Here is a 26,245-nt window from a genome sequence, read left to right as displayed (position 1 = left end):
GTGACTTTCATGAGATCAGTCATGACTTTTTCAAATTCTTTTACAATACCTTTTTGGTATTCGTCGGTTTCAAATACAGGTTTGGTAGATAGTTTATTTTCCCGTTTTTCAACAGATTTTGGAGTTATTTGTCTCCTGACAGCTATTTCATCGCCTTTGCTGGCGATTTCGCTATATAACTTTCTTGTTAGACGTTTGTTTACTACTCCTTCTCTGTCATGAAAATCATCAGAATTGTGTGAAATTGTTGGAAAATGTGTTTCCTCATCCAAATCAAGTATATCAAACCTGTTTTTAGTAGGGAAGTAAGTATTTAATACTTCCTTCCTGCTGAGACTCTTGACTGTCTTGATACGGTTTATTGTAATTTCCCTCTCCCACATTCCACATTTGTTTTTATCTTTGGCACTATGGCCCGTTTTGCCGCATAGAATGCAATTGTTACTTTGGCAATTTGCGTTTTTGCATTCATTACTTCCGCAATTTATGCATCTTTCCTTGGCTTTGCATCCTAACATGGTGTAGCCAATACGACCACATTTTGAACATTGCCGTAAGGGCGGGATGTAGTAATCTACATCGATTTTAGTATATTCGAAGAAAATTGATTTTGGCAGTTCTCTTCCTGTAAACCCAATTTTTATTGAGTTTAATGAAGTTTGTTCACCAGTTGTGGGATTTTTTCTAATAAATCTGCGTACAGACGCGATTGGTACAGTCGACTCGGCTTCTTTTAAAATATCTTGTTCCGAGTAGCATGTGGGGACACCTCTAACTACCCCATATATTTCTAAGGCTGTTCTAGGAACAAATTGCCTTAGTCCTCTTTTGGCTAGGCGTTCGTCCATTATGAAGGAGTTTGCCGAATAGGTATTTTTAAAGATTACTTTATAGAGTGTTCTTCCTAAGGCCTTAACATGATCAATGTCACGAAAACGTAAGTCTTTTATTTGGCTACATAAAGTAAACCCAGTTGTAAATTTTTCATTTTTTAAGCTGGGGGAGCTATCTACCAAAACAAAAATTTCTCCAGTAAATCTGGGCGGATATAAAATTTTTATTGCGTCATGGTTATAGTTTTTCGGTACATCACTGTGCTGTTGTGTGTTGGCAACACTGCTTTCTGCAGTAGTTTTGTCATTTCCCTGCAAAAACGCTCCACGTAATTTTACTAGTCATTTTACGGCCATTGTGACTTTCTGCAGCGGTTATATTCATAGTCACGTTTGCATGGGCGTGATGAACTTTTGTGACCAAATTTTCCGTTTCGTTCCTATTGTGATCGTGCATTCCGCTCCCACTTATAGGATGTGAGCATAGCACTGTGCTGCTCACACACGTCACAATGCTCGTCAAATGGCGGTAATTTTTCCGTCATTTCACTCTACATTTTCTAGCCATTTGACAATCAATTTTACTGCGGTTTTACCATTTATATAACCGCCATATAACGTGAATTTTACCTGCAGATTTACTTTACCTGGAGCAGCCATATGAATAAAATATGAACCAAAAAAACTGAATTTTCAATATTTATTATTTTCAATATTATTATATATGTACATGAAATTGGAACTTATATTAATTCAGTTCATATAAAACAGAAGAACTTTAATAATAAATAAACTCGCTTAATTGGTTTTTGTTTTCCAATCTCTTCTAACCGAGCAAAAAAATAATATTAAGCTTTAGAAAAAACTCCAATTATTTGAATAATCTACAACTTAAAGCTTAGTAGAAATTCAGATCAAGAATATTCAAAGGTGTCGTGGATCCGATTGCTGTCGTAATTGAAGAACTTAAAAATGTACGACTATTAATTGAGTCAGACTTATTATTGTTCTAAATCTAATCATTCAAGCAATAATTCTGCAACCCTTAGCAGGAGTATTGATTGGTTTCAAATCTAATTCCGACAGCAATCATATCACGACATCCCTTATTATATATGCACATGAAATTGTAACTTAAATTAATACAGTTCATATAAAGAAAAGTAAGTATTTTAATAATAAATAAACTCGCTTGATTAGTTTTCGTTTTCCAATTGAAATCTTTTCCAAGCGAACAGAAAATAATTTTAAGCTTTAGAAAAAACTCCAATAATTTGAATCAATTTAAATCTACAACTAAAAGCTAATTAGAAATTCAGATTAGATTTACTCTTTTTTTCAGATCGAGAATATTCAAAGGTGTCGTGGAATCCGATTGCTGTCGTAATTGAATTTGAAAGTAATAAAGTAAAGTAAAATATGACTTTAAAAATGTAGGACTAGTAATTGAGTCAGACTTATTATTGTTCTAAATCTAATCATTCCAGCAATAATTCTGCAACCCTTAGCAGAAGTATTGATTGGTTTCAAATCTAATTCCAACAACAATCGTATCACGACATCCCTTATTATATATGAACATGAAATTTTAACTTAAATTAATACATATGTATTTATTTAGCGAGCTTTGCTTATATTGCTTTATACAATGGTTTTTGTAATTGATATTAGAGAAAAATTGTAAGTTTACAAACGGCGATGGTTACTAGGACATGTTTCTGAATTTCACTTCTTCATCAGCTAGCTTTTTCGGGAGCTGAGCGTTGAACTCGAGTCTCCAACATTCATATCAGTGCAAGCCTTTTAGCTGCTACGCCATATGAATGTTCCGTTGTTCGCTGTACAATTGGTCTCTAAGAGTTGCCTTTTTTGTTTATATTCCTTTTGATCACCATGTAGGCACATACACTCTGTATGTAGTTTATTCCTAATGGTGTGGATATGATTTTTAGGCGTGCTTTTGAAAGCTTAGTAACATTTGTTCGGATATTTACAGGATTTGTTTTTAATACTTCCGCTGTTACTATTATATCAATATGATCATATGTATTTATTTAGCGAGCTTTGCTCATATTGCTTTATACAATGGTTTTTGTAATTGATATTAGAGAAAAATTGTAAGTTTACAAACGGCGATGGTTACTAGGACATGTTTCTGAATTTCACTTCTTCATCAGCTAGCTTTTTCGGGAGCTGAGCGTTGAACTCGAGTCTCCAACATTCATATCAGTGCAAGCCTTTTAGCTGCTACGCCATATGAATGTTCCGTTGTTCGCTGTACAATTGGTCTCTAAGAGTTGCCTTTTTTGTTTATATTCCTTTTGATCACCATGTAGGCACATACACTCTGTATGTAGTTTATTCCTAATGGTGTGGATATGATTTTTAGGCGTGCTTTTGAAAGCTTAGTAACATTTGTTCGGATATTTACAGTATTTGTTTTTAATACTTCCGCTGTTACTATTATATCAATATGATCATATGTATTTATTTAGCGAGCTTTGCTCATATTGCTTTATACAATGGTTTTTGTAATTGATATTAGAGAAAAATTGTAAGTTTACAAACGGCGATGGTTACTAGGACATGTTTCTGAATTTCACTTCTTCATCAGCTAGCTTTTTCGGGAGCTGAGCGCTGAACTCGAGTCTCCAACATTCATATCAGTACAAGCCTTTTAGCTGCTACGCCATATGAATGTTCCGTTGTTCGCTGTACAATTGGTCTCTAAGAGTTGCCTTTTTTGTTTATATTCCTTTTGATCACCATGTAGGCACATACACTCTGTATGTAGTTTATTCCTAATGGTGTGGATATGATTTTTAGGCGTGCTTTTGAAAGCTTAGTAACATTTGTTCGGATATTTACAGTATTTGTTTTTAATACTTCCGCTGTTACTATTATATCAATATGATCATATGTATTTATTTAGCGAGCTTTGCTCATATTGCTTTATACAATGGTTTTTGTAATTGATATTAGAGAAAAATTGTAAGTTTACAAACGGCGATGGTTACTAGAACATGTTTCTGAATTTCACTTCTTCATCAGCTAGCTTTTTCGGGAGCTGAGCGTTGAACTCGAGTCTCCAACATTCATATCAGTGCAAGCCTTTTAGCTGCTACGCCATATGAATGTTCCGTTGTTCGCTGTACAATTGGTCTCTAAGAGTTGCCTTTTTTGTTTATATTCCTTTTGATCACCATGTAGGCACATACACTCTGTATGTAGTTTATTCCTAATGGTGTGGATATGATTTTTAGGCGTGCTTTTGAAAGCTTAGTAACATTTGTTCGGATATTTACAGTATTTGTTTTTAATACTTCCGCTGTTACTATTATATCAATATGATCATATGTATTTATTTAGCGAGCTTTGCTCATATTGCTTTATACAATGGTTTTTGTAATTGATATTAGAGAAAAATTGTAAGTTTACAAACGGCGATGGTTACTAGGACATGTTTCTGAATTTCACTTCTTCATCAGCTAGCTTTTTCGGGAGCTGAGCGTTGAACTCGAGTCTCCAACATTCATATCAGTGCAAGCCTTTTAGCTGCTACGCCATATGAATGTTCCGTTGTTCGCTGTACAATTGGTCTCTAAGAGTTGCCTTTTTTGTTTATATTCCTTTTGATAACCATGTAGGCACATACACTCTGTATGTAGTTTATTCCTAATGGTGTGGATATGATTTTTAGGCGTGCTTTTGAAAGCTTAGTAACATTTGTTCGGATATTTACAGTATTTGTTTTTAATACTTCCGCTGTTACTATTATATCAATATGATCATATGTATTTATTTAGCGAGCTTTGCTCATATTGCTTTATACAATGGTTTTTGTAATTGATATTAGAGAAAAATTGTAAGTTTACAAACGGCGATGGTTACTAGGACATGTTTCTGAATTTCACTTCTTCATCAGCTAGCTTTTTCGGGAGCTGAGCGTTGAACTCGAGTCTCCAACATTCATATCAGTGCAAGCCTTTTAGCTGCTACGCCATATGAATGTTCCGTTGTTCGCTGTACAATTGGTCTCTAAGAGTTGCCTTTTTTGTTTATATTCCTTTTGATCACCATGTAGGCACATACACTCTGTATGTAGTTTATTCCTAATGGTGTGGATATGATTTTTAGGCGTGCTTTTGAAAGCTTAGTAACATTTGTTCGGATATTTACAGTATTTGTTTTTAATACTTCCGCTGTTACTATTATATCAATATGATCATATGTATTTATTTAGCGAGCTTTGCTCATATTGCTTTATACAATGGTTTTTGTAATTGATATTAGAGAAAAATTGTAAGTTTACAAACGGCGATGGTTACTAGGACATGTTTCTGAATTTCACTTCTTCATCAGCTAGCTTTTTCGGGAGCTGAGCGTTGAACTCGAGTCTCCAACATTCATATCAGTGCAAACCTTTTAGCTGCTACGCCATATAAATTAATACAGTTCATATAAAGAAAAGTAAGTATTTTAATAATAAATAAACTCGCTTAATTGGTTTTCGTTTTCCAATTGAAATCCTTTCCAAGCGAACAGAAAATAATTTTAAGCCTTAGAAAAAACTCCAATTATTTGAATCAATTTAAATCTACAACTTAAAGCTTAGTAGAAATTCAGATTAGGTTTACTCTTTTTTCAGATCAAGAATATTCAAAGGTGTCGTGGAATCCGATTGCTGTCGTAATTGATGAATTTAAAGATGTACGACTTGTAATTAAGTCAGACTTATTATTGTTCTAAATCTAATTATTCAAGCAATAATTCTGCAACCCATAGCAGGAGTATTGATTGGTTTCAAATCTAATTCCGACAGCAATCGTATCACATCCCTTATTATATATGTACGTGATATTGCAACTTAAATTAATACAATTGATATAAAGAAAAGTAAGTACTTTAATAATAACATAAACTCTCTTAATTGGTTCTTGTTTTCCAATTGAAATCTTTTCTAAGCGAGCAGAAAATAATTTTAAGCTTTAGAAAAAACTCCAATTATTTGAATAATCTACAACTTAAAGCTTAGTAGAAATTCAGATTAGGTTTACTCTTTTTTCAGATCAAGAATATTCAAAGGTGTCGTAGAATCCGATTGCTGTCGTAATTGATGAATTTAAAGATGTAAGACTTGTAATTAAGTCAGACTTATTATTGTTCTAAATCTAATTATTCAAGCAATAATTCTACAACCCTTAGCTGGAGTATTGATTGGTTTCAAATCTAATTCCGACAGCAATCGTATCACATCCCTTATTATATATGTACGTGATATTGCAACTTAAATTAATACTGTTGATATAAAGAAAAGTAAATACTTTAATAATAAATAAACTCTCTTAATTGGTTTTTGTTTTCCAATTGAAATCTTTTCCTGTGCAAGCACATCGCTAACCTGTGTTGGCAAAAGATATGATTATACTGTCTTCGATAGATAGTCGGACGAGCCGTTACTCGGCGAAGTAGAGATGACCGTTGTGTCGGTGGCAGCTGTTACAACGGCAGTTTCTAACTTTACACCATCCGTACAGTGTGATGAATGCTTCACTGCCTTTTCCAATTGCTTGGCGCCAGCAATTTTTGCTGTTTGTAAAGCTTTAGCTGTAATGCAAATATATAGATGGGTTAAAGTGGTTTTCGTATGTTATTCAACAACTCACCCTATACCATCATCACAGTCTCCTCATCGATTTTGAATATGTGTACTGTTTCAGTATTCAGACCCAGTTCGTTTGATGCAATATTTTCGATTTGATGAATATGTATACTATCCGTTAGGCAGACAATTAGGTGCGTTCGATTCATTCATATACTGTGGGTATTTGAGCCGTAGACGCAATTGATATATTGTAACAAGATAATATGTGAGATTTACAAGCATAGATTTCTTCCACCTTGTCACAGTTATTGATGGAGAAAATGCGAAAGCCATATTTACCATCCAATACGGAAATGGAACTGTGGAGGAAGAAACATTTTATAAAATTTAATAAAATCAATAAATGATAGTTGTGTTAAAATGGGGTAAAGTATCGTATGTTAAAGTATAGCGAAGTTTGAATAGGTCTCATTCTTCATTCTTAGAAACATGTACGAAGGTACCACGTAAGATATTAAAAATCCTCAACGCTTTTTTGCAATAACTTAAAAAAAACTCATATTCATCAAATTCCTGTTTAACTTCTACATATCAATAGCTACCTTTACCACCAGAAGGAGTCACTATTGCTTCTACACCTATGCTATTGTTTCCTACACCGATGAGCTTTGTAATAAAATAAACAGCTATCTCCCAATCTCTCCAAATCTCTTTTGTCGCCTCGCGAAACCTGATATTGTAACCAACCAAATCATCGGTGATCTTATTTAAAACATGGCCGCGCCAAATGTTGACCATATGACATTACCCTACCGACTGTCTTACACCTTAAAATTTTGGGTGTGACTTTCATCAGGATCTACATTTTGGTGAGCACGCAGCCGCAATTGTTCCGAGAATTCAGAGCCGTACCAAAATCCTCAAATCCCTCGCTGGCAGTACCTGGGGAAAGGATAAAGAAACGCTCATGACTACACACAAAACAATTAGCCAGCCGATTAAGTGCTATGCGTCACCCATATGGTCGCCAAGCCTAAAAATTACCCACTGGAAGAAGCTACAGGCCTGCCAAAATACTGCTCTCAGAATTGCCACGGGCTGTCTTCTTATGTCCCCAGAACACCATCTGCATAATGAGGCGAGAATACTCCCCATCAGGGAGAGAAATGAGATGCTGACCAAACAGTTCCTGTTGAATACCCAGAAACCTGAGCATCCCAACAGACATCTGATTGGTCAACCAGCACCGCCTAGGGGCCTAAGGAGTCATCTCCGTAAACATTTTGAGGAAATACGGCACCTGAGAACCCAGCCGTATGAAGCGAAAAAACACAAGCAGGTCCTTGGTGAACTCCATAAAAAAGGGTCGGACCTTTATGCTAGGAATTGCCCGGTGAATCCAGTACTCAAAGAAAAGTATCCAAACCTCGCGGAAGAGGAACGCATACTCCCCAGAGAAAAGCGAGTCACTCTAGCTTAACTTCGTTCTGGATACTGTAACAGGTTAAACTCTTACCTATCCAGAATCAACCCCGATATACAAAATGTATGCCCCGCTTGCAATGTGTCCCCACATAACACCAACCATCTCTTTAATTGTAATCTGGAACCAACGCCTCTAACACCCCTTTCCTTATGGTCCACCCCTGTTGAAACGGCAAGTTTCCTTGGACTCCCGTTAGAGGATATTGATGATAATTTCTGATCGGTCGCACCTATTGGATGGGGCGAAGCACTGCTACAATAAAAACGTGTGAAAGATGGTTGCATCATTCGTTTGTTGCTCCCTGTTGCTTTGCTTATATTTTTTTTCTCAATTTTAAACAAATTCGCAACAATAACTTTACAGCCCCGTGCTTGGATCCGCGCCTTTCCTGCTGGTAGATCATGTGTACCTCTCGCATTCTCTTAATCAGGCAATTAAAATATAAAGGTAATTCTTTACTTTAGCGCTCAATAATGTAAGTCATGAATAAAATAACTTCTGAAACAGGTAGAACAAGTAAGGGTGTCTAGGTTCGGGTGTAACCGAACATGAGCTTCAATTGTACATTTCATTTCAGATGAATTACTTTTCTACATAATTTTAATTAGTTCTTGACGAGCCATAATGTAAACGGTTTACTTGAGCTGGCCGGCCAAAGCACTTCATATAGGGTGTATGTGTCTGTAATGTTACCAGAATCGGTGTGATGACCAAACGGAAAAGCCCGATTGGCAAATACTAGAAGTTTTCAAGGTAACAACTAAAATCCTGCCTCTAAGTCTGATAACTATGCTTCCTCGAGGGAAGGGAGCCTTAGCTACGCGCGCGCAAGAAACGAACGCATGCACTAAGCATGAAACCCCCGGAGGGAATGTCCTCTAAACACTCGCCTCATGAGCCTCAAGTCTTCTTTCTTCAGAGGCAAGAGCAACTTTGTTAGTCTAATATGATAAGGAGTGCAAATGCCTGATTTGAAGGCCTTCTTACATGAGTTAAGATATCTATTCATTTAAAAAGTTAAGAAAATGGAGAGGAAAAAGGTAAGAATACTTTTGTTAAGTCCTGATGTGTGTCATGCGTTAAGGGGCCGAATAGTCACCGATAGAATACGATAAGGAAAATTACCTTCAATCACACGTTCACATCGTGCCGAACACGAACAAAGTAGTAGGAGCACGTACATATCGCTCATTTACTTCAATAGTGTCATAACTCAAAAAACATGACTTTTGAGTTAATAACATATAAACGTACCCAATATCATAATCTATGTTGTATAAAAAAATCTTTGTGATCAGTTAAAACTTTACCACGTGCTATAACAATGAAAATAAGCCTTTATATGGGCAACATATGGCAGTTAAAATCTTTGAATGGCTCTCCTGGAAAATTGTGTTTTTGGAGTTATGACACTATTGAAGTAAATGAGCGATATGTTATTATGCGAGCCCATATTTTTACGTAACAGCCCAACGATCACGGATGTTACGGCTTTATTTGAGGTTGTTGTTGTATTAACGGTAGACACCCCAAAGGTTTGGGCGAGTGTTATCGATATGGATCCGGCACGTTACGTAAAAAACGCAGTCAGCAGCTTTAACCCCGACGTCGACAGTATGAGATCATCCATGACATCATAATAAAAAATTTGGGTAATTCTTTACTTTAGCTCACAACTGCTAAAACTCGGCTAAAAATATCGGGAGAGGTGCCAAAAGACGCGCTTTGGACCCAGGATCACGAATCTGAAAGCGGAAATTGGAAATTTTATTTCGTTTCGGAGATATTTGCAAACAAAATTAAAATTTTTCATGTGGTTATTGTAAATTTGATGATTTTGTGGTACCCACAAGAAAAACTGTGGGTAAAAGTGTTTTGCGCGGATATAGTTTGGGTCTCCAAACCGGTGTTGGACCCACCCAGGGTAATTTTTTATAAGCGCGGCCGAAGGCCCCCAACGCAGAAAGGTGTTCTGCGCAAAAATACTATGGATCCCACCTCCGGTTTCGGAGCGCTCCGTGGCCATTTTGCGGTTTTTTTGAAATATCTTGTGACAGAAATTAAATTCTTAATTTCCGCTCTCGGATTCATGGTCCAGGGATTAAAACGCGTCTTTTGAACCCTCTCCCGATATTTTTGACAGTTGTGAGCTAAAGTAAAGAATTACCAAAATTTGTATAACAATTATTATCTGGTTTATTTTTGTTGATACCTTTTCACATTTTTCCATGTCACGACACGCCATATAAATTGTGGCTCCACGTTTAGCTAGTTCCCGGACTGTCTCCTTTCCTATGCTGGTATTTGCTCTAGTAATAAGAACAACTTTCCCTAACGCCGTCGTACTCTTTCGATACTTCCCACCTTGCATATAGGATCTACACAGAGACAAATGGTATTAGTTCATACAGCTTATTTTTAAATATTTAAAATGTGCGTATTCATGATTACCTGATAAACCACAAGGCGTCGGCTGCAGTCAGTAGCCAAGCAATAGTTATTTGCTCCAATATGCCAATCATCCTGAAATCTTCATTATTACCGAATTATTAATGGTAATAGTCTAGTTGAGGGGTCGACTGCCAAAAATATCGAGAGGTGTCAAACGACGCGTCTTGACATCAGTATTAATAATACGAAGGCGGAGAATAAAAATTTTAACTCGTTCAAAAGATATTAACGAAAAAACGGAAACACTCCTTAAAACCTTCGAGTGTCTTTATCGCTACAACATCAACATCTTTAATGAGATATGGATAAATTTTTTAGCTGGCGAGCCACAGTTGCTTTTTGCTTTTTTCGGCGAATACGTAAATGTTTTTTCACGTTCCTGTAATGGTTTCACCACCATTTGGGTTTCGTTTACGGTTGGCGATAGATTACCCAGTTTTGTTGTAGGTTCAGCGGCTTGCACATACTGGATACCTTTTTTCATCATGTACTCAACTTCTTCCATGGTATCATTGAAGTGCAATGATTTTTCGGTACTCTCACTACGATTTTCTTTATCATTTTCAAATGATTCTTCAAAGTCAATATAACTTTTGTTATGGTAATTACGGAGCATGCTTTCCGCATTTCGTGCTATTGGCTCTATTGCAATTTCCTTCTGTTGTTGTTCTTTCTCCTCTTTAATAAAGACACTTTTGTTTAAATTTCCGCCCGTTTCATCTGACTCATCATCCGACAACTCAATTACTCCTAAAGAATCATCAAAGGACGCGCTGGAAGAGAGTTTTTCACTGCCATGCATATTTTTATTATCATTGGTGATAAGTTCAGTCGCAGTTGCATGCTCATTTGCTGGGGGCTCTAGTGTGTTATCTAGGTTTATCAATATTATACTTTTTTCCAGTTCATGCGATTCTTCGGAGAACTCGCTTTGGGTATAATGTGAAACTTTCCTGGGTGCACTTGTGCCTGTGGTGTCATGTGCTGTTTCATAAAAGCTTGATGTCGCTGAAGTTTCACTGCCTTTTTGAGCGCTTTGAAAGCTTATGTGTGATGATGCATCATCACCACCCAAAGAACTATTAGACTGATCTTCGCATTTTCAAAGGTGAAGTTTGTAAAGTGGTATCGCCCACTATTGTGGAGTCCCACATTTTAGATGGCGCTTCAATATCTTCTAGGAGTGTTACATCAATACTTTTTAAAGGAGTTTCATTATCCAATTGATGCTGCTCCTGTACGCATAAGTCATGCAATAGACGTTGCAGTGATTGTGCTTCTTCATCTATTTCTTGTAGTTCTAAGATTATATTATTAAATTTATACCACGCAATCTTATCAACTTTCAATATGTTGTATATTCACTTACCTTGTTTACAAGGGACTTTAAAATAGTTTCCATCGGCGCTGCGCTTTTTAGCATCTTCTTTAACCATATCCTTGTTCTCGCTATGTATGTACTTAAATAGTGTGCTGTCAGGATCGGATGCTGTTTTATCACACATTTTTCCAAATCCATAAAACTTTCATCAGACGTACGCTGCTGTTGGCATTCGAATATAGTTTCGTCACAAGATGCCTTAGTTGAAAAATTATAAGGAATCCTCTTTATAGTGTTTGCATTGTTGGATTTATTTTCCATTTCAAATATTTTGTTCATTGCATTTCCGCTAACAGCAACGTTACTTTCGTGTTGATCCACATTCGCTACACGAGGAGCTGCGCGTGCTTCTAGCAAAGTTTTTAGATCCTCCTCTAAATCCAAGCTAAAGCGTTGGCAAGATACCGGCTCTTTAGCAGGCGTTGTAGCCTTTCTAAATGTGTTCGTGAATCGAGAAAAAAATGTTGAAGATATTGTTTGTATTAATTTTTAATAATAGGTATATATTACCATGCTAAAGTGATTTATCTTTTTAAAAGTAAAGTAATAAAGTTCTACAAGCTAGTAGCTACTTTTTAGTCAAAGATTTGGAAAAATTTCAAATTCTTATATAGTAAGCCAATTTACTCTACAGTATTTAAAACATCCATCTCCATGCTCACTCGAATGGCTCATCATAAACAAGCATACAATTTTAATGATATATTTATAAGCATTTACCGTTGCATGACAAATAATTTCTTGACTTTTGCACGCCAAGCTTTATTTGCTTGAAATTTTTCCAATCCAGCCATTTGTATTCAGGAAAATTGAAAAAGAGCAACAAACATCCAAGTTATATTTTGTTGAACCACAGCAGACAAGGCGCGGTAATCTTCCAGGGTTTTCGTTACGAAATATCTTTTCCAGATAAGCTTATACCACTTGAGCACGCTACGTTGTGTTATTATTTTATCCAATAGTTTCTTAATGGTTGCCCCATCATTTGAAATTGTGGCCTTACCACTGGAATCAACAATATGCTTGTCCATATTACGTGAACCCAATGTAGTGCATACAGCGTCCACAATTGAATGCGAGGTATTGATGTTGGATATGATGAATATTTCTTACATAAAAACTCATGTACAATACAAGTTCAGGCATATCGCATATCGCCGATAACACACCTTTTAAACAACGTTGTGTGTCCAAATCACTTAGCGGTTTTTCTTCTATGATTTGTAGCAATTCTTCAACAAACGTTGGATCATGTATGGGATGCGACCAAAGTGGACCGCCCATCTATATTTGGGAATATAAGAAACAATTTGGTGTGAACAATTGGTGCCAGTTAACCCTCTGAAAAAGCGACTGACGCGCCTTTTTGAACGGACATAACCGTTTAAACGGTTAAGTAAGAAGGAAATAATTTGATTTATTCGAGTTTAAATACTTAAGTGGGATAGTTGAAACTTACATGATGTTTATCACCGCAATGCGCACAATTTGTATTAACATTTGGTCCAGTTGGTATACCGAATTTTACTTCCGCATTGCCTTTATCTGAGATCTTGCTTTTTACAATACCCATAGGCTGTAGCGTATAAGTATCACAACCAGTGCATTGAAATACCATTCATTGTTTGCTGTGTGTCTCATTAAAGATGGTAAGTAATTGGATTGTGGTAAAAGGCCAAAATGCTGTATAACAAACTCATGCTATATTTACACTTCGCTTGACTACTATGCATACGCACAAATACGCTTATAAAAAATTGGCAGAAATGCTGAAAAGTGGCTCAATATATTTTCCATAACGATTAGAGTGCGTTTCAATGCAATGCAATAGTATACGCAATCCCATCTCATGGCACCATTTCATACGCAAAGGCACAGAACTATAGCTGGAGACATTGGTGCTTTATCGGTAACCGTATCGGTAACCTTTTAACAGCTGATTCGACCAACCTTATGAGAATCAATGCAATCGATTATTGGTGCCGCTAAAGTCGTAACCGTATCGTAGCCAACCAATTAGGTTTTGGTTTACCGTCGTAACGATAAACAGCTGATTACGTTAGGGATACGGATACAGCGATACGACATACGGCACCAATGACTCCAGCTTATATTTGGCATTGCAGGCTTCAGGCGTATTGCCTGCCAGCACAGCCATATCATTCGCAGTTACAAGTAATGAACCCCCACTCGTCAGTGATTGTATAGCGCCATCCAGAAAGCGATTCGGACAACCATAAGGATCTAGGTCTATAACATCGAAACGCTTCTCATATGAAGTTGAAAGGTACATGAGAGTCCTATTGCGAATTTTATTATTGATTATTACAGTTAAATCACTACCCTACAAGAATACTGACTATCATATGACTATCATCTGATTGTCAGCAATGTCAACCTAACGATCAGCGCCTCATACAAACTTTCTATCACAAACTTAAGGGGACTTGCGCAAATGTGATGTAAACAACTGTGTACGTGTGAGTTTTTGTCTCCTTCTTATACACCAACATCGCCTACTGATTAAGTATATAGCCGTACTGCTCACTCTAATTCCTTTTCCTCGATCAGTGCTGACACTGTAACTATCAAAAAGTGCCATAAATGATTGTTTACTGTAGATATCAGGTTTGACTGTTATACTATCATAAATGACAATTGTTATATTCCGCCAAAAATGGAACAATGCTTTTTGCTTTTTATTTACTTTATTTCATTACGTTTTTAATTTTGTACGTGATAAAGGCATACGCGTTTCTTATTTGTTTAAAATAAATAGTTTTATAAGAATTCGACTTCAGAATGTTCAATTTAAATTCAGAAAATAACAAAACAACAGAATAGCGCTTTCCTCAAGCGGAAACACATTCAAAAATGAATCACCACTAACCACTATTATTTTTCGCATATCAATTTTTTGAGTGAGCCCCATACATTCCGACAGCTTTTGGTATTTTCTAATATTATTTTCGATTTTTTTTCTTTTAGCATGGAGCTTTGAAATGCTCTCTTTTTTATTTTTTAAACTTATTTTTTATATGGTTTTCGTCGGTTGAAAATGGCGGAATTTAAAAAATAACAAAACAACCGTGATAATCATTTGATTGTCATATGACAGTCAGTAGTGACAACATGATTAAATCGGATAAACTGTTCTCGCATACATAAAATTCCGTTGAGAATTATGTATCTGTCTCACATGCATAATGGTATCTGCTGTATGTTCTTTTGTTCTGTACCAGGTGTCCGAAGCTTTCCCAGTTTGAGTCCTTTTTCATGATTATAGGCTGTTGTTGGGAACATGCGGACATGCGTGAGCGATCAAAGGAACATACATAAATTTAAGTATCAATGTTTACGTCATCGCAGGATCAGCATTGTCAATTACAAGTGTGAGTGTATTAGTAAAACTATCAGCGTTTCTTGTAGGGTAGCTATTGAGTCGTATATCAAACCTACATTGCATCCCCTTCGCTTGGCACAACTAAATGTTCCACTCCATTGTGTCGCATATTTACGCTAATGGAATCTACTGCCACCTTAGATAGATCATTTGCAACAATTTCACGCACGCCTGCTACTTCTTTTGCATAACTTATGCTACGTAAACCTTGTCACGTACACGTTGCTTTGGTTCCCGATGGTGGCCCTAGCTAGCTCAGTACATTTGGCAGGCCGTGGTTCTCAACCCGCCATCTGGGAACCGGACGCACACATATATTTATTTCCTCCCGTTCAACCTCTTCGGATTCACTTACCCACCGCACCACAGGAATCCCACCCAACCTTGGACCGCTCGTATCGTGCAACCTACTCTGCGGTCACCCTAATGCCATGCTCCATACTCCCACTTACCTCCTCATCATTCCATCCTTACATCCCGCCCCAAAAGAAATTAGCAAGCCATATTACTTCTCTTTTCACTTCAATAACGCATTTTTAATAAACATAATCTTAAAATCTATACACGAATGAAATAAATCTTATACAAAAAAAAATCAAGCTTCGTTTAGATTCAATAATTTTTTTTCTTCAAACAACTTAATTTATATATACATATATGTAAATTTGAGTTTAACACATATGGTTTCTTTCCTCGCAAAAAAAATTTATATCTTTACACAGACATATAAAAGTAAAAAATAAACGTATTAAAACAGTATTTCTGAACGTATAAAGAAAATATAATAAACCAAAAAAAATCAAAATGTGCACATGAATTCCGTATAAAAAAAAGATCTATGACAAATATTCATTTGGGACTATATTTCTGGGTCTTTCTGTCGCCAAAATCACCAAACTCTTATCTACTCAAGTGGAGTTATATAAAAAAAGTTTTTTTAAAACACACCCTAATGCCTGCCTAAAAGAGCTCTTTTATGTGGGGATTGGGGGCTTATTGGTGCAGGGTTTATACCCTCTCTGCAAAAAAAAGGTAAAACAAAAAAAAAACAGCCTAATTAGTCGTCGTGGTATATTTTGTGACTGATAGACACCTTACAATTTGTAAAATTTTTGATCTATTATGAACGTTACGTTTAAGACTAAACCGGATAAGATTTATAGTGACTCGGATATACGTCAATGCAAATCAATGTGAAATTCAAATTTTATACAATTTACAATTTGGGATAAGAAAAAAGCAATTTTTAGAATACCCTGACTCGTTTGTTAATTTCTATCTACCATAAAAAGCTTTTGTTATATGGTATATGGTGAATTTTTTTGGCTACCAACACAATAGAATTTAACAGAATTCTGGTGCATGGCAGAGGACATTTTCATTTGACGTTTCTCGTGTTTACCTTTTTGGTAAACACAATTTTATAAATTTTATTTATGATAAAGTGTAGTTGAGGGATCGACTGCTACCCACAACATGTCGAGAGAGGTGTCAAAAGACGCGTCTTAATCTCGAAAACAATGCTCCGAAGGCGGAGAATAAGAATTGTATCTCTATGCGGAGATATTTGCAGTGTAAGTTGGTGATTTTCGTGTGATAGTTGTTCTGTTGGGTACCCAACAAAAAAAACTGTGAAAATAAGTGCTTTGCGTGGATATAGTTTTGGTCTCCAAACCGGTGTTGGACCCACCCAGGGTGATTTGTTATAAGCGCAGCAGAAGGCCGCCAACGCAGAAAGGTGTTCTGCGTAACCATACTGTGGATACCACCCCTGGTTTAGGAGGGACCCGCTGGTAACTTTTCGGTTTTTTTGTTCCTATATTCTGAACGAGCCAAACATTTAATATTGCTGTTTTAACAGCGTACTCCACCTCAACATGTGAGGCTCTCTACATCAAAGCGGGCCAAGGTCTGAATGAAGCCCAACGCGGGGACGACCCACGACCTGACAACCTGTTGCAGCAAGCGCTTCCAATATTCGCAGTCCATCGTCGTATTTTACACCACCAGCCGTGTATGGTTTCTTGTCATTAGCATTGCTTGCTTTCCTTTGTATTTTGTGGATTTTTATGCGCCGCCGCTTCCCGCTCTCTTATCAACCGCTTTGAGTATACATTAAGTACTGAAATACTTAAATCACGATTAAATTCTTGTACTGGATTGTAGAATACGGCCCCGCCGGCAATAATTTCTGTAGTGCTTTCTTTGATCACACGTTCGGGTGCTTTGTCGTTCGTAGCGATCTGTTAATTCATAAAATTTAGGGCGATTTTGTTAATAACGCGAAACATATATTTACCTTATTTTCAGATATTTCCTCAACTTCCATTTTGGCTTTAAACTGCTGTGCATCCAAGTTTTTGTTATCAGCTGTTCGGTGGTGGCATACGCTGGCTGCTGCTTTCGTTGAACAGTGAATCATGGAAACTGTTTCAACAGAGGAAATATTTAAGCACTACAGATGCACAACACTGTTTTTTTTATAAATCAACGATGATAGCCAACCTTGGGAGGTTGTTGCTGCTGCTATAGTGGCCTTGCATTACCCGGTTGCTGTTGTGGTATATACCTTGGTATAACTGGATGTGGCGTCATTGCCCCACCTGGTCCAGTTGATGCGGACCACGAACAACAACCACCACGACCACTGTTTGGGTTCACTTTGCTGCTGCAAACACACCTCCGTCACAATAATTAATGGAGACCATGGAGGTGTATCTCAACAAGAGATGCTATTTTATTGCACACATAGCCGTTTTTTTACACCGAATTTTCTAATCTTTTTTTTTCAATTTTGGATAATAAATCTTAATGGTAACAAGAATTTTTTTCTTGTATGTGGAAATCAAAATTTACTATTCTGCATTAGAATTGCTCACGATTATTTATACTATGCAATTACATATTTCATTTTCTTTTGTTATGGATACGCATCTACAGTGGAAGCAGTAAGGAAGGCGGTCGGCATGATATGTTGGTGCACAGTGGCTAGTCATTGTCGGCTGGGGCGGGTCCTTGCCAACCTTACTGTTCCTGCGCCATAAACAGAAAAATGTTCCTATCATGCATATCAAAACTAGCAGCTGTCAAATTCAAAACAAAACCGACAGAAGCGCAGAGACCGACTCAAAACGCTTAAAAATTCAAAATAAAACAACATCCGGCCGAACCGGATGTCACGGACAGACCGTTGACATTCAAAATCTAAATTCAACAAAAAATTCAAAAATTTAAAATTCAAAAAAAATAACCGCAAAAAAAATTTACCGAACCGGACATGACCGGTTACTAACTCTAAAAATCAAACATCAAAAAAAAAACGCTGAAAATCAAATAATAACCAAAAAGCTGAAGAGATCAAAAATAAAAAAAAAGAAAAGGGAACACAAAAAGAAAAGGGCCGAATATACATAGGGGGCGCCGCGGGTCTTGTTGCGACGCCCGGTGCATTATCCCACCCTCAAATAACCATGGCCACCGACGCACCTAAAATTTCGGTGGCCCCTTACCTGTATGCCTACCTAGTGCCTTCTAAATAACGTAGACGCCAGCATTCCCATTTAGATTACAAAATTTATTCACAAGTCATTATTAAGACAGAGGTATACTAGAAATACAAAAATGTTGAAATATTTTCTATTATTTATAAGTTACCCTAACTACTGATTTTACATTTTGGTGCTTTACGCACTTTTATTAAAGGAAAAAAAAATCTCAAAATAATTAAATAAAATTGAAAAATTTCCTCAAAATTGCTGGTATGTATAAATATGCAAAAGGCTCCAAAGAAATAAAATACCATATCAGAGGTTTAGGTTAACTACCGAACGCAAAACTATTAGAGCCAAAAAAAAATTTACTTTGAATTCCTTTCTTTTCTTTTCATAACCTGTTCTTAGTTATTTAGTTTAAGTTTAGCTAGTTGTATTACCCTTTCCAATTGCTATTCATTTATAATTGCCTTTTGGTTTTGTTAATAATTCATTGTATTTATGAGGTTTTATCTCATTTTATTTTATTGATTTATTGTATTTATTTACGTATTAAGGTATTTATTGTCTTATTTATTTACTCTATTTATTTATTTCGCTTTAATTGATTTTAATGTAGTTTTATTCTAATTTACTTTAACCTGATTTTATTTTAAATTATATTGGTTAATTCGTTTATATACGCGCGCTGATTTTAGGTTTATAATTTATTTTCTTTTTCTTTTATATGTATGTATATATATATGTATTTCGTTTGCTCATATACTAGTAGACATACTTACATTCTTGCAAGTTGTATGAAAGCTTGCTGACATTTAACTTTCTTAAATTTATGTATAGGTAGGTATGTCTTATAATATACTATTTCCGTGTATTAATAAAGTCATTTTAGTATCTGTTGTAAAGTTAGCATATTTTTAACTTTATCTTCTTTATTTAGTTGTGTTCTTTTAATAATTTGTTACCGCTTTTGAATATATATATAATAATATAGTTAGATTTACAACAAATTCAACTCCTACGCACCTTTTTTATTTTTGTATGTATGTTTGTATATTTTAATTACGTTACGCCTTCACTTATTGATTTCTGAACTTATCTGATCTAATGCAAATTGATGCAATTGATTTAACTCAAATTTCCGTAAATACTTATTTACTCTGGTTGTTGTATGTTATCTTTATATATGCATATTAGTTGCATTTGCTACTATATATGTATGTATGTATGTATAGATTTTTGAACTGTCGCTATACTTGTGCTTTTGCTTTGCCATTTCATTGTACAATTATGCATGTTTATGCTATATACTACACATTTTCTTACTGCTCCTCCTATTCCTGCTCCCTACAGTTGTATGTATTATATATTAATGTAATTACTAGCATTATTTAATTAGATTGTGTTCAATTAAGTTAAGTATAATTTTCTTCTTTTTGCCAACTTCTAAGCTTTCTAATTCAAAAATTCCATTTTCTGTTTATTATTATTACTTGTGTTTTGGAACGAACTCACCCAAGTCAGGTTGCAGGCCATTGGTGTTGGCTCTGCCGTTGTCGCTGTCGTTGCAGGTTGGTGTTGGTACTGTTCGTGGTTGTTGCGCTCTGGTCCGAGGTGATCAAATGAACCTGGTGGCAATATAACTTCGTGTTGACCTTTACGATCTCGATGACTTGGTGCTAATTTTGGGCGTTCGTGGTGTTACGCTGCCGCGTACTGCTGCCGTTTCTTAACTGTCCTTATGTTACTACGAAAAACAATTGCGTGGTTGCGGTTGACTAAGATTGGTCCTTTGGTGTGGATTAGTTGCTTTGCTTTATATACGTGTGTTTTTATGCTTGGTGACGATGATTTGATACTGTCACCGGAGACTGATCATTTCAAGTAATTTTAATAAAACTTTGCAGATGTAAACAAAGCCAGGTGCTGAGCGTGCAATCGTCAGAATGTTTTATAGGTATAAGTATGTAACTTTTTCACAAAATTTGGATGGACATCCCCACAGTAATAATGTATGTTTGTTAAGGTTTATCACACAACGATTAAGCTATTTTATTAAATTGCTCCACTTTCAGTCCAAACAGAAGTCAATGATCAATGAAATTCTATACATTAGTTCCTTCCAAATAACCATAATACGTAATTCTTCCAACTGCAATTCCAGTCCGGTTATAGCATTTATTGTACACCGATGAGAATAAACTGTCTGTATGCGCTTCGCGTTCAACCGTCCCTTTTGTTGCTTTTTCTTCAAATACCTATCAACGAATTTATCGAAATTGTAGTAATAGTATTTTTAAAATAATACTTCCATTATTTTTATAATTTTGCGCCCGAATTGTAATAAAATCTGTAATTTTCTTTTTTTTGGAGTTTTTCTCGTTTTTTTTCCTCCGTGTGTATCGGGCGGAAACTCATGGTAGTCAGCAAAAATTTTCTTAGTGATGGCCGGTCTGTCTGTTCCCTTCCTTTCGATATTTTTCTTTTTTTATCGCCACTTTCACCACATCGCTAGGTGTGTTCGCGTGAACACGCTCCCAAGGGGATCATGGCCGTAGACCGCAGCAGCAGACCGTAACAAACCTGCTTCGCTTTGAAGACCTGACGATGAAGCGAACAGGAAACCGGATCCTCTGTGGGAAGCTACTGCCAGGGATCTCCGACGACAAGCAACGTGGGGCACGACTCACCCCTGAGATAAGAGTCTCAAAGTCCTACTACGAAGCTAGCCGGGCAACATAGGTCTATCAAAAAAAAATTAAGTCAAGTTGGGAATAATTTCTGTTTCCTAGTTATAAGGGCTTTGCGGCAATTAGACATTTGTTATGGAGAACTCGTCAAAACTCCGAAAGATGATTCCTAGAGGTTATCGCTCCCACCGGAATGCAAAACAAAAAAAAAGGTGTAGACATTTTGATCTGGAGAACTCGTCCAAACTCCGAAAGGCTAGTCCGACCTAAGCGTGGACTGCCAGGGTGTTCACGATCCTCGGTGAGTACGCGTGTGAACAACCTATGAGGTCATTGCTCGGGGAGAATACTGGGCGAGATGTCCCCGACCGCCAAAACGCCCAGACAAAAAAGGTCCAATTGGTGGGTATATAAAAAAAATCAAATTGTAAATTGGCAAAGGAAACGCCCTTGTTGGTTCATTGCGGACGAATATCCGAAGCATGGAAGCGACCTATCAATTTCCCGTTTAGGTCCTCGAGATCATACAATGCATTGCCTATCTTTCGAAGCACGCGACATTTCAGGTTTTTGGGTAGGAATTTGGCGTTAATGCCCTGTTTGAAGTTACTTACGGCAAAGTTTTTTCGGAAAACTTCCTGACCTTCCCTGTAGTTGACCTGTCTAGAGCGCTTGTTATAGGTGGTTACTCCCCTATCCTTGGCCTGATCTAAATTTCTACGGATCTGCTCACGAATATTAGTCAACTTGTCAGCTCGGCTTACTACCGTGACCTGGTCTTCTCGAAGGCTGCCGAGTTTCCCTAAAATGTTGTACGTTGAGGCATGCTGGACCATGTTTTGGCCATATAACGCAAAGTATGGAGAACACTGAATCGCTGTATGAAAATCACTTCTCAAAACTGATAAAATCTCGGGTATATGCTTATCCCAATTAGTGTGGTCAGGTTTATCCTTCAGGAAAATCCTAACCTTAGAAACAATTTCTCTATTGACGCGTTCGGATGCGTTCGCTTGGGGAGAATATAGCCCCGTCCTCACGTGCGTCACCCCGTAATTTACTAAAAATTGGTTCATTTCCTTCGAGATAAACTGTTTACCATTGTCACTGTGAATAAACTCAGGGACCCCTACAGCCGGAAAAATTTCTGAAGCGAAGTAATTTATAACGTTTACAGTGGCGGCTCTCTGCATGGGCTTTAGCCAAACGTATTTTGAAAAATGGTCTAGTACTATGAAAAGAAATTGATTTCGCCGCTTAGATCTCGGATACGGCCCTAGAAAGTCGCAATACAACCGCTGAAATGGCCTTTCGGATTCAAAGGTACTCCCTATAGGTGGTCTCGACTGCTGATTGGTGGGTTTTACCGTTTTGCAGGTGTCACAACGCTGGACGTAGTCCCTGACGTCCTTAGCCTGCTGCGGCCAGAAGTACTTCTGCCTAACACGTTCTAAGGTTTTCAGCCATCCGCCATGGTAACTCCGGTTAGCGTCATGTGCTAATCTCACTGCTTCCTCAGTCAACCCTTTTGGCAACCATAGACGCCACAGCGAGTCTTCTTCCCCTTCCATCCCCTTACGAAACTTAACTCTTTTGAAAATTACACCGTCCACAACTCGTAAATCCGGAAGTGAATCCCCGTTTTCGGTGACGGTCCGAATTAAGTCTAAATATTCGTTGCTGCCAAATTCGGGAGAGACTAAGTCTATTTCTCCGGGTGTGGTAGTGAAAGTTAACTCGTCCGCATCAAAGCGCGACAGCGCGTCTGGTACTACATTCAGGGTGCCCTTACGATGTTCCATTTTAAAGTCGTATCTTTGCAGTAAGAGTGACCATCTCGCCAACCTCCCGCTCAAGTCTTTTTGTGTCATCAACCACTTGAGACTGGAGTGGTCCGTAATAATCCGAAAAGGTAATCCTTCGACATAGGGTCGGAAACGCTTCACGCTGATTATGGCTGCAAGACATTCCAGCTCGGTTACTGTATAATTGCGTTGAGCATTATTCAGCTTTTTCGACACGAATGCGATTGGATGCTCAGCGCCCTCATCATCGACCTGGAACAATACTCCGCCAACACCTACTTTGGAAGCGTCACATTGTATTACGAATTCCCTTGAAAAGTCTGGTTGGGCCAAAACAGGGGCGGAACTCAAGGCTACTTTTAGTTTTTCGAACGCCTCTATAGCTTCAGGAGTGAGTTTAAACGGGCCTGCTGACTTGCGGAGACAGTCGGTCAAGGGACCTGCCAAGTCAGCAAAATTGGTAATAAATGCTCGGTACCAATTCGCCATGCCCACAAACCTACGCACTTGCCGAGGGGATTTAGGGATCGGGAAGTTTTGTATTGCTTCTACTTTTCCCGGATCCACTTTCAGACACCCGCTGCCTATCAAGTACCCTAAGTAGCGTATTTCCTTCTGACAAAATTTACTTTTTTCCACATTTATTGTCAGACCTGCATCTCTCAAACAGTTCGCCACTTCCGCTAGCAATTTTAGATGATCCTCAAAATGAGTGCTACATACCATCAGATCGTCCAGGTAGACAAAGACGTTCTCTCGCAGACGCGAAGGGATCGCCTTGTCCATCAGCCTACTCATAGTCTGCGGTCCATTGCACAGACCAAATGGCATCCCCTTGAAGTGGTACAGAGGCCTCCCCGGAAATGCGAATGCTGTTTTTTCCTTAGAGGACTCTGTCAATTTGATCTGGAAGAACGCGTCTTTCAGATCAATGCCACTAATAAAATGCGTGTCCTTGAGTCTGCTCAATAAGCCGTTGATATGAGGCAGGGGTACGAATCCTTCTTAGTCACCGCGTTGACCTTTCTCGAATCTATGCACAGCCTGACTTTGCCTGGTTTCCCGACCAGTACTACAGGACTACACCACGGGGAGTTGGATTCTTCTATAACTCCTAACTGTAGTAACCTGTCTAGTTCTCTAAAAGCTTCGGCTTGCCTCGGCGGCGAAAGGGGGAAATGCTTGCTTTTTATAGGTACAGCATCACCGGTGTCGATGTGATGCTCCACTAATTTAGTTTGCCCTAGGCCTAACTTCTCGTACGAAGGAAACGTCTCGATGACTTTTCGCAATTCTGATTTCTGTTCTGGTGACAATTCATGGAGGTTAAGTTCCTCTTCCTTTTCAAGCCTAGTCTCTAAACACTCTACGCTCGGGAATATTTCGGGAGCTAACGCAAATGCTCTCCAAAAATCTACCCCGAAGTATGCTTCTTGGAGCAATGAGGGAACAAGGTAAAAACGAATAAACTTTGTGATATTTTTAAAAGTGACCGGTAGAGATACTGAGCCTAAAATTTTTTGCTTGTTGCCGCCTGCGGTATATACGAACGCATGTAAGGGCTGATATTCGAAGCTGTTATCCTTTAGGAATTCTAATCCATTTTTCCCTAAGATGGAGACGTTGGCTCCCGAGTCCAACAACCCTACAAGAAAACTATTTTTAATTTTAGCCTTTACTAGAGGCCTTTCGTCCTCTGTAAGCGTTAACGTGGTGGCTTGCAGCAGTCTACGCTCCTGTACTCTCCGGTGGTATCTCTTCCTACACTTCAAAATATTGTCCGATACCGGATATTGGTCAAAAATGGTATGTCTTATTTGTTCATACCTATCCTCCCTTTCTTCTAGGGTTGGGGAAAGTTGCGTTTGGCACGCGACATCCCTATGCTGGCGTCGCAGAATTTTGATTTGCTCGCCCATCGTGAAAGAGGACGTTCGACTCTCGGATTCAGAACTATTCGAATCGTCAGTACTATCGGGGAAGGTTATTATTACAGTCGAGGGTTCTTCTGCCAGGGTACTACTGCACCTCGGAAGCTCACCACCTCCATGCAGAGATTCGCCCTCTGGTTCAGCGCACGGGACGACGCCTCGAGCACTGGCTGATGTGGGAGCTATGAAGCCGAACGAGGTTCCCCCGCCTTCTCGCTCGGGTACTGGTTTCCCTGCCTGCGATGGTCCCTAGGGCATTTAGGAGTGAATACACCCTTATACCCACATTTAAAACAAAAAGGACTTTTTATGGGTTCCTCGCAATATATATAGGAGTGCCCCATTCCCTGGCAATTCCAGCACTGGATTCCCGAGTAGTCTGGTCTTCTGCTGCGTCTATATTCCAGCGCCTCTATCTGGGGATCTATCTCGCCGTCCTCGCCGTCCATCTTCGCGTCCGGGGTTGTCACGCGTGCTTCGCTTACATGCCGTCCTGGGTAAATGGCTCCCAGCAGCTTGCTCTCTTTCAGCACTTGTTCACCTCTGCGTGCTACATCGCGTAGATCATGGAGGTTCCTTACGTCCGCATTAAAAAGCATTAGCTTAAGGCTACTGTTGACGTTCCTTTTTATTATGTCAATCAGTAGAAGCTCTGACATTGGCTCCCTTAAGCGCGCGTTCAAGGAGATTATGTCCGCGTGAAACACGTCATAACACTCACTTGCCTTTTGCTTCCGCATGGAGATCTCCATCATGATCTCGTGGTCCGTTTTCAAAGTGCCAAACTCTCTTTTTAACGAGTAGCACAAAAAGGCATGTCGCATTTGGGTTTTGTTTGGTAAATAGCCAGTACCATTCTTCGGCTCGTCCAGAAAGGAACAAGTGGAAACTGGCCATTATTTGTTCATCCGTGCATTGTGTGCGCTCATACAAGGTGTTCAGTTTAAAAAGAAAATCGGCTACGCTGCCAGTGCCGTCGAATGCGATTTTCCACTCCTGCGGTTTTACTGCTATGCTGCTTGGAGTCGGGTACATTGGCGGTACTACCGATGGCAATGGGTTGCGGTCCATCCTACTTGCGTTCCTGTGTTGCTGGTGTGCTTGCTGCGTGGATTCGAGAGCGGCGTTGAGCTGGGCCATGTTGGCTCTAATTGAGCCCATCTCTCTCC

General features: G+C 38.2%; 2 protein-coding genes and 1 long non-coding RNA gene across 7 annotated transcripts in view; all 3 read right to left on the bottom strand.

Annotated features, from left to right (window-relative positions):
• Positions 1 to 1,519: 1,519 nt before the first annotated feature.
• Positions 1,520 to 13,525, bottom strand: LOC137237051 (uncharacterized). 5 transcript variants are annotated; one of them, XM_067760213.1, is made up of 8 exons: positions 13,216 to 13,523; positions 12,477 to 13,040; positions 11,745 to 12,189; positions 10,376 to 11,675; positions 10,137 to 10,302; positions 9,050 to 10,074; positions 6,500 to 6,797; positions 1,520 to 6,440 (listed from the first exon to the last, which is right to left on the bottom strand). In XM_067760213.1, the coding sequence occupies exons 2-4, from the start codon at positions 12,548 to 12,550 to the stop codon at positions 11,661 to 11,663; spliced, it is 534 nt and encodes a 177-aa protein (XP_067616314.1). In that variant the 5' UTR covers positions 12,551 to 13,040; positions 13,216 to 13,523; the 3' UTR covers positions 1,520 to 6,440; positions 6,500 to 6,797; positions 9,050 to 10,074; positions 10,137 to 10,302; positions 10,376 to 11,660. The 5 variants fall into 5 exon arrangements, with proteins under 5 accessions (XP_067616314.1, XP_067616317.1, XP_067616315.1 ...); XM_067760216.1 differs by having other exon boundaries at positions 9,050 to 9,669; XM_067760214.1 differs by having other exon boundaries at positions 9,050 to 10,302; positions 12,477 to 13,118; positions 13,216 to 13,525.
• A 3,278-nt stretch (positions 13,526 to 16,803) lies between these two features.
• LOC137237049 (tRNA (guanine(26)-N(2))-dimethyltransferase-like) lies at positions 16,804 to 17,680 on the bottom strand. Its single transcript, XM_067760211.1, has 3 exons — positions 17,665 to 17,680; positions 17,459 to 17,586; positions 16,804 to 17,402 (listed from the first exon to the last, which is right to left on the bottom strand). The coding sequence occupies exons 2-3, from the start codon at positions 17,579 to 17,581 to the stop codon at positions 17,190 to 17,192; spliced, it is 336 nt and encodes a 111-aa protein (XP_067616312.1). The 5' UTR covers positions 17,582 to 17,586; positions 17,665 to 17,680; the 3' UTR covers positions 16,804 to 17,189.
• Positions 17,681 to 21,127: 3,447 nt separating this feature from the next.
• LOC137237050 (uncharacterized) overlaps positions 21,128 to 26,245 on the bottom strand; it is a 154,704-nt gene continuing 149,586 nt past the window's right edge. Inside the window, exon 2 of the long non-coding RNA XR_010948784.1 lies at positions 21,128 to 21,233. This is a non-coding gene — a long non-coding RNA (uncharacterized lncRNA). The remainder of the gene's footprint in view (positions 21,234 to 26,245) is intronic.

This window comes from Eurosta solidaginis, chromosome 1 (assembly GCF_040869045.1).
Source record: "Eurosta solidaginis isolate ZX-2024a chromosome 1, ASM4086904v1, whole genome shotgun sequence".
NCBI classification, from domain to species: Eukaryota; Metazoa; Arthropoda; class Insecta; order Diptera; family Tephritidae; genus Eurosta; species Eurosta solidaginis.
This window is presented reverse-complemented; position numbering and strand designations above follow the sequence as displayed.

Bases quoted from the DNA above. Each gene is read 5' to 3' on its own strand.
- LOC137237051 (XM_067760214.1), bottom strand. From the start codon at position 12,550: ATGGCTGGATTGGAAAAATTTCAAGCAAATAAAGCTTGGCGTGCAAAA. The intron at 12,190-12,476 runs GTAAATGCTTAT...GAACACATTTAG, and splicing joins AAATTATTTGTCATGCAACG to AAAGGCTACAACGCCTGCTA.
- LOC137237049 (XM_067760211.1), bottom strand. From the start codon at position 17,581: ATGATTCACTGTTCAACGAAAGCAGCAGCCAGCGTATGCCACCACCGA. The intron at 17,403-17,458 runs GTAAATATATGT...ATGAATTAACAG, and splicing joins AGGAAATATCTGAAAATAAG to ATCGCTACGAACGACAAAGC.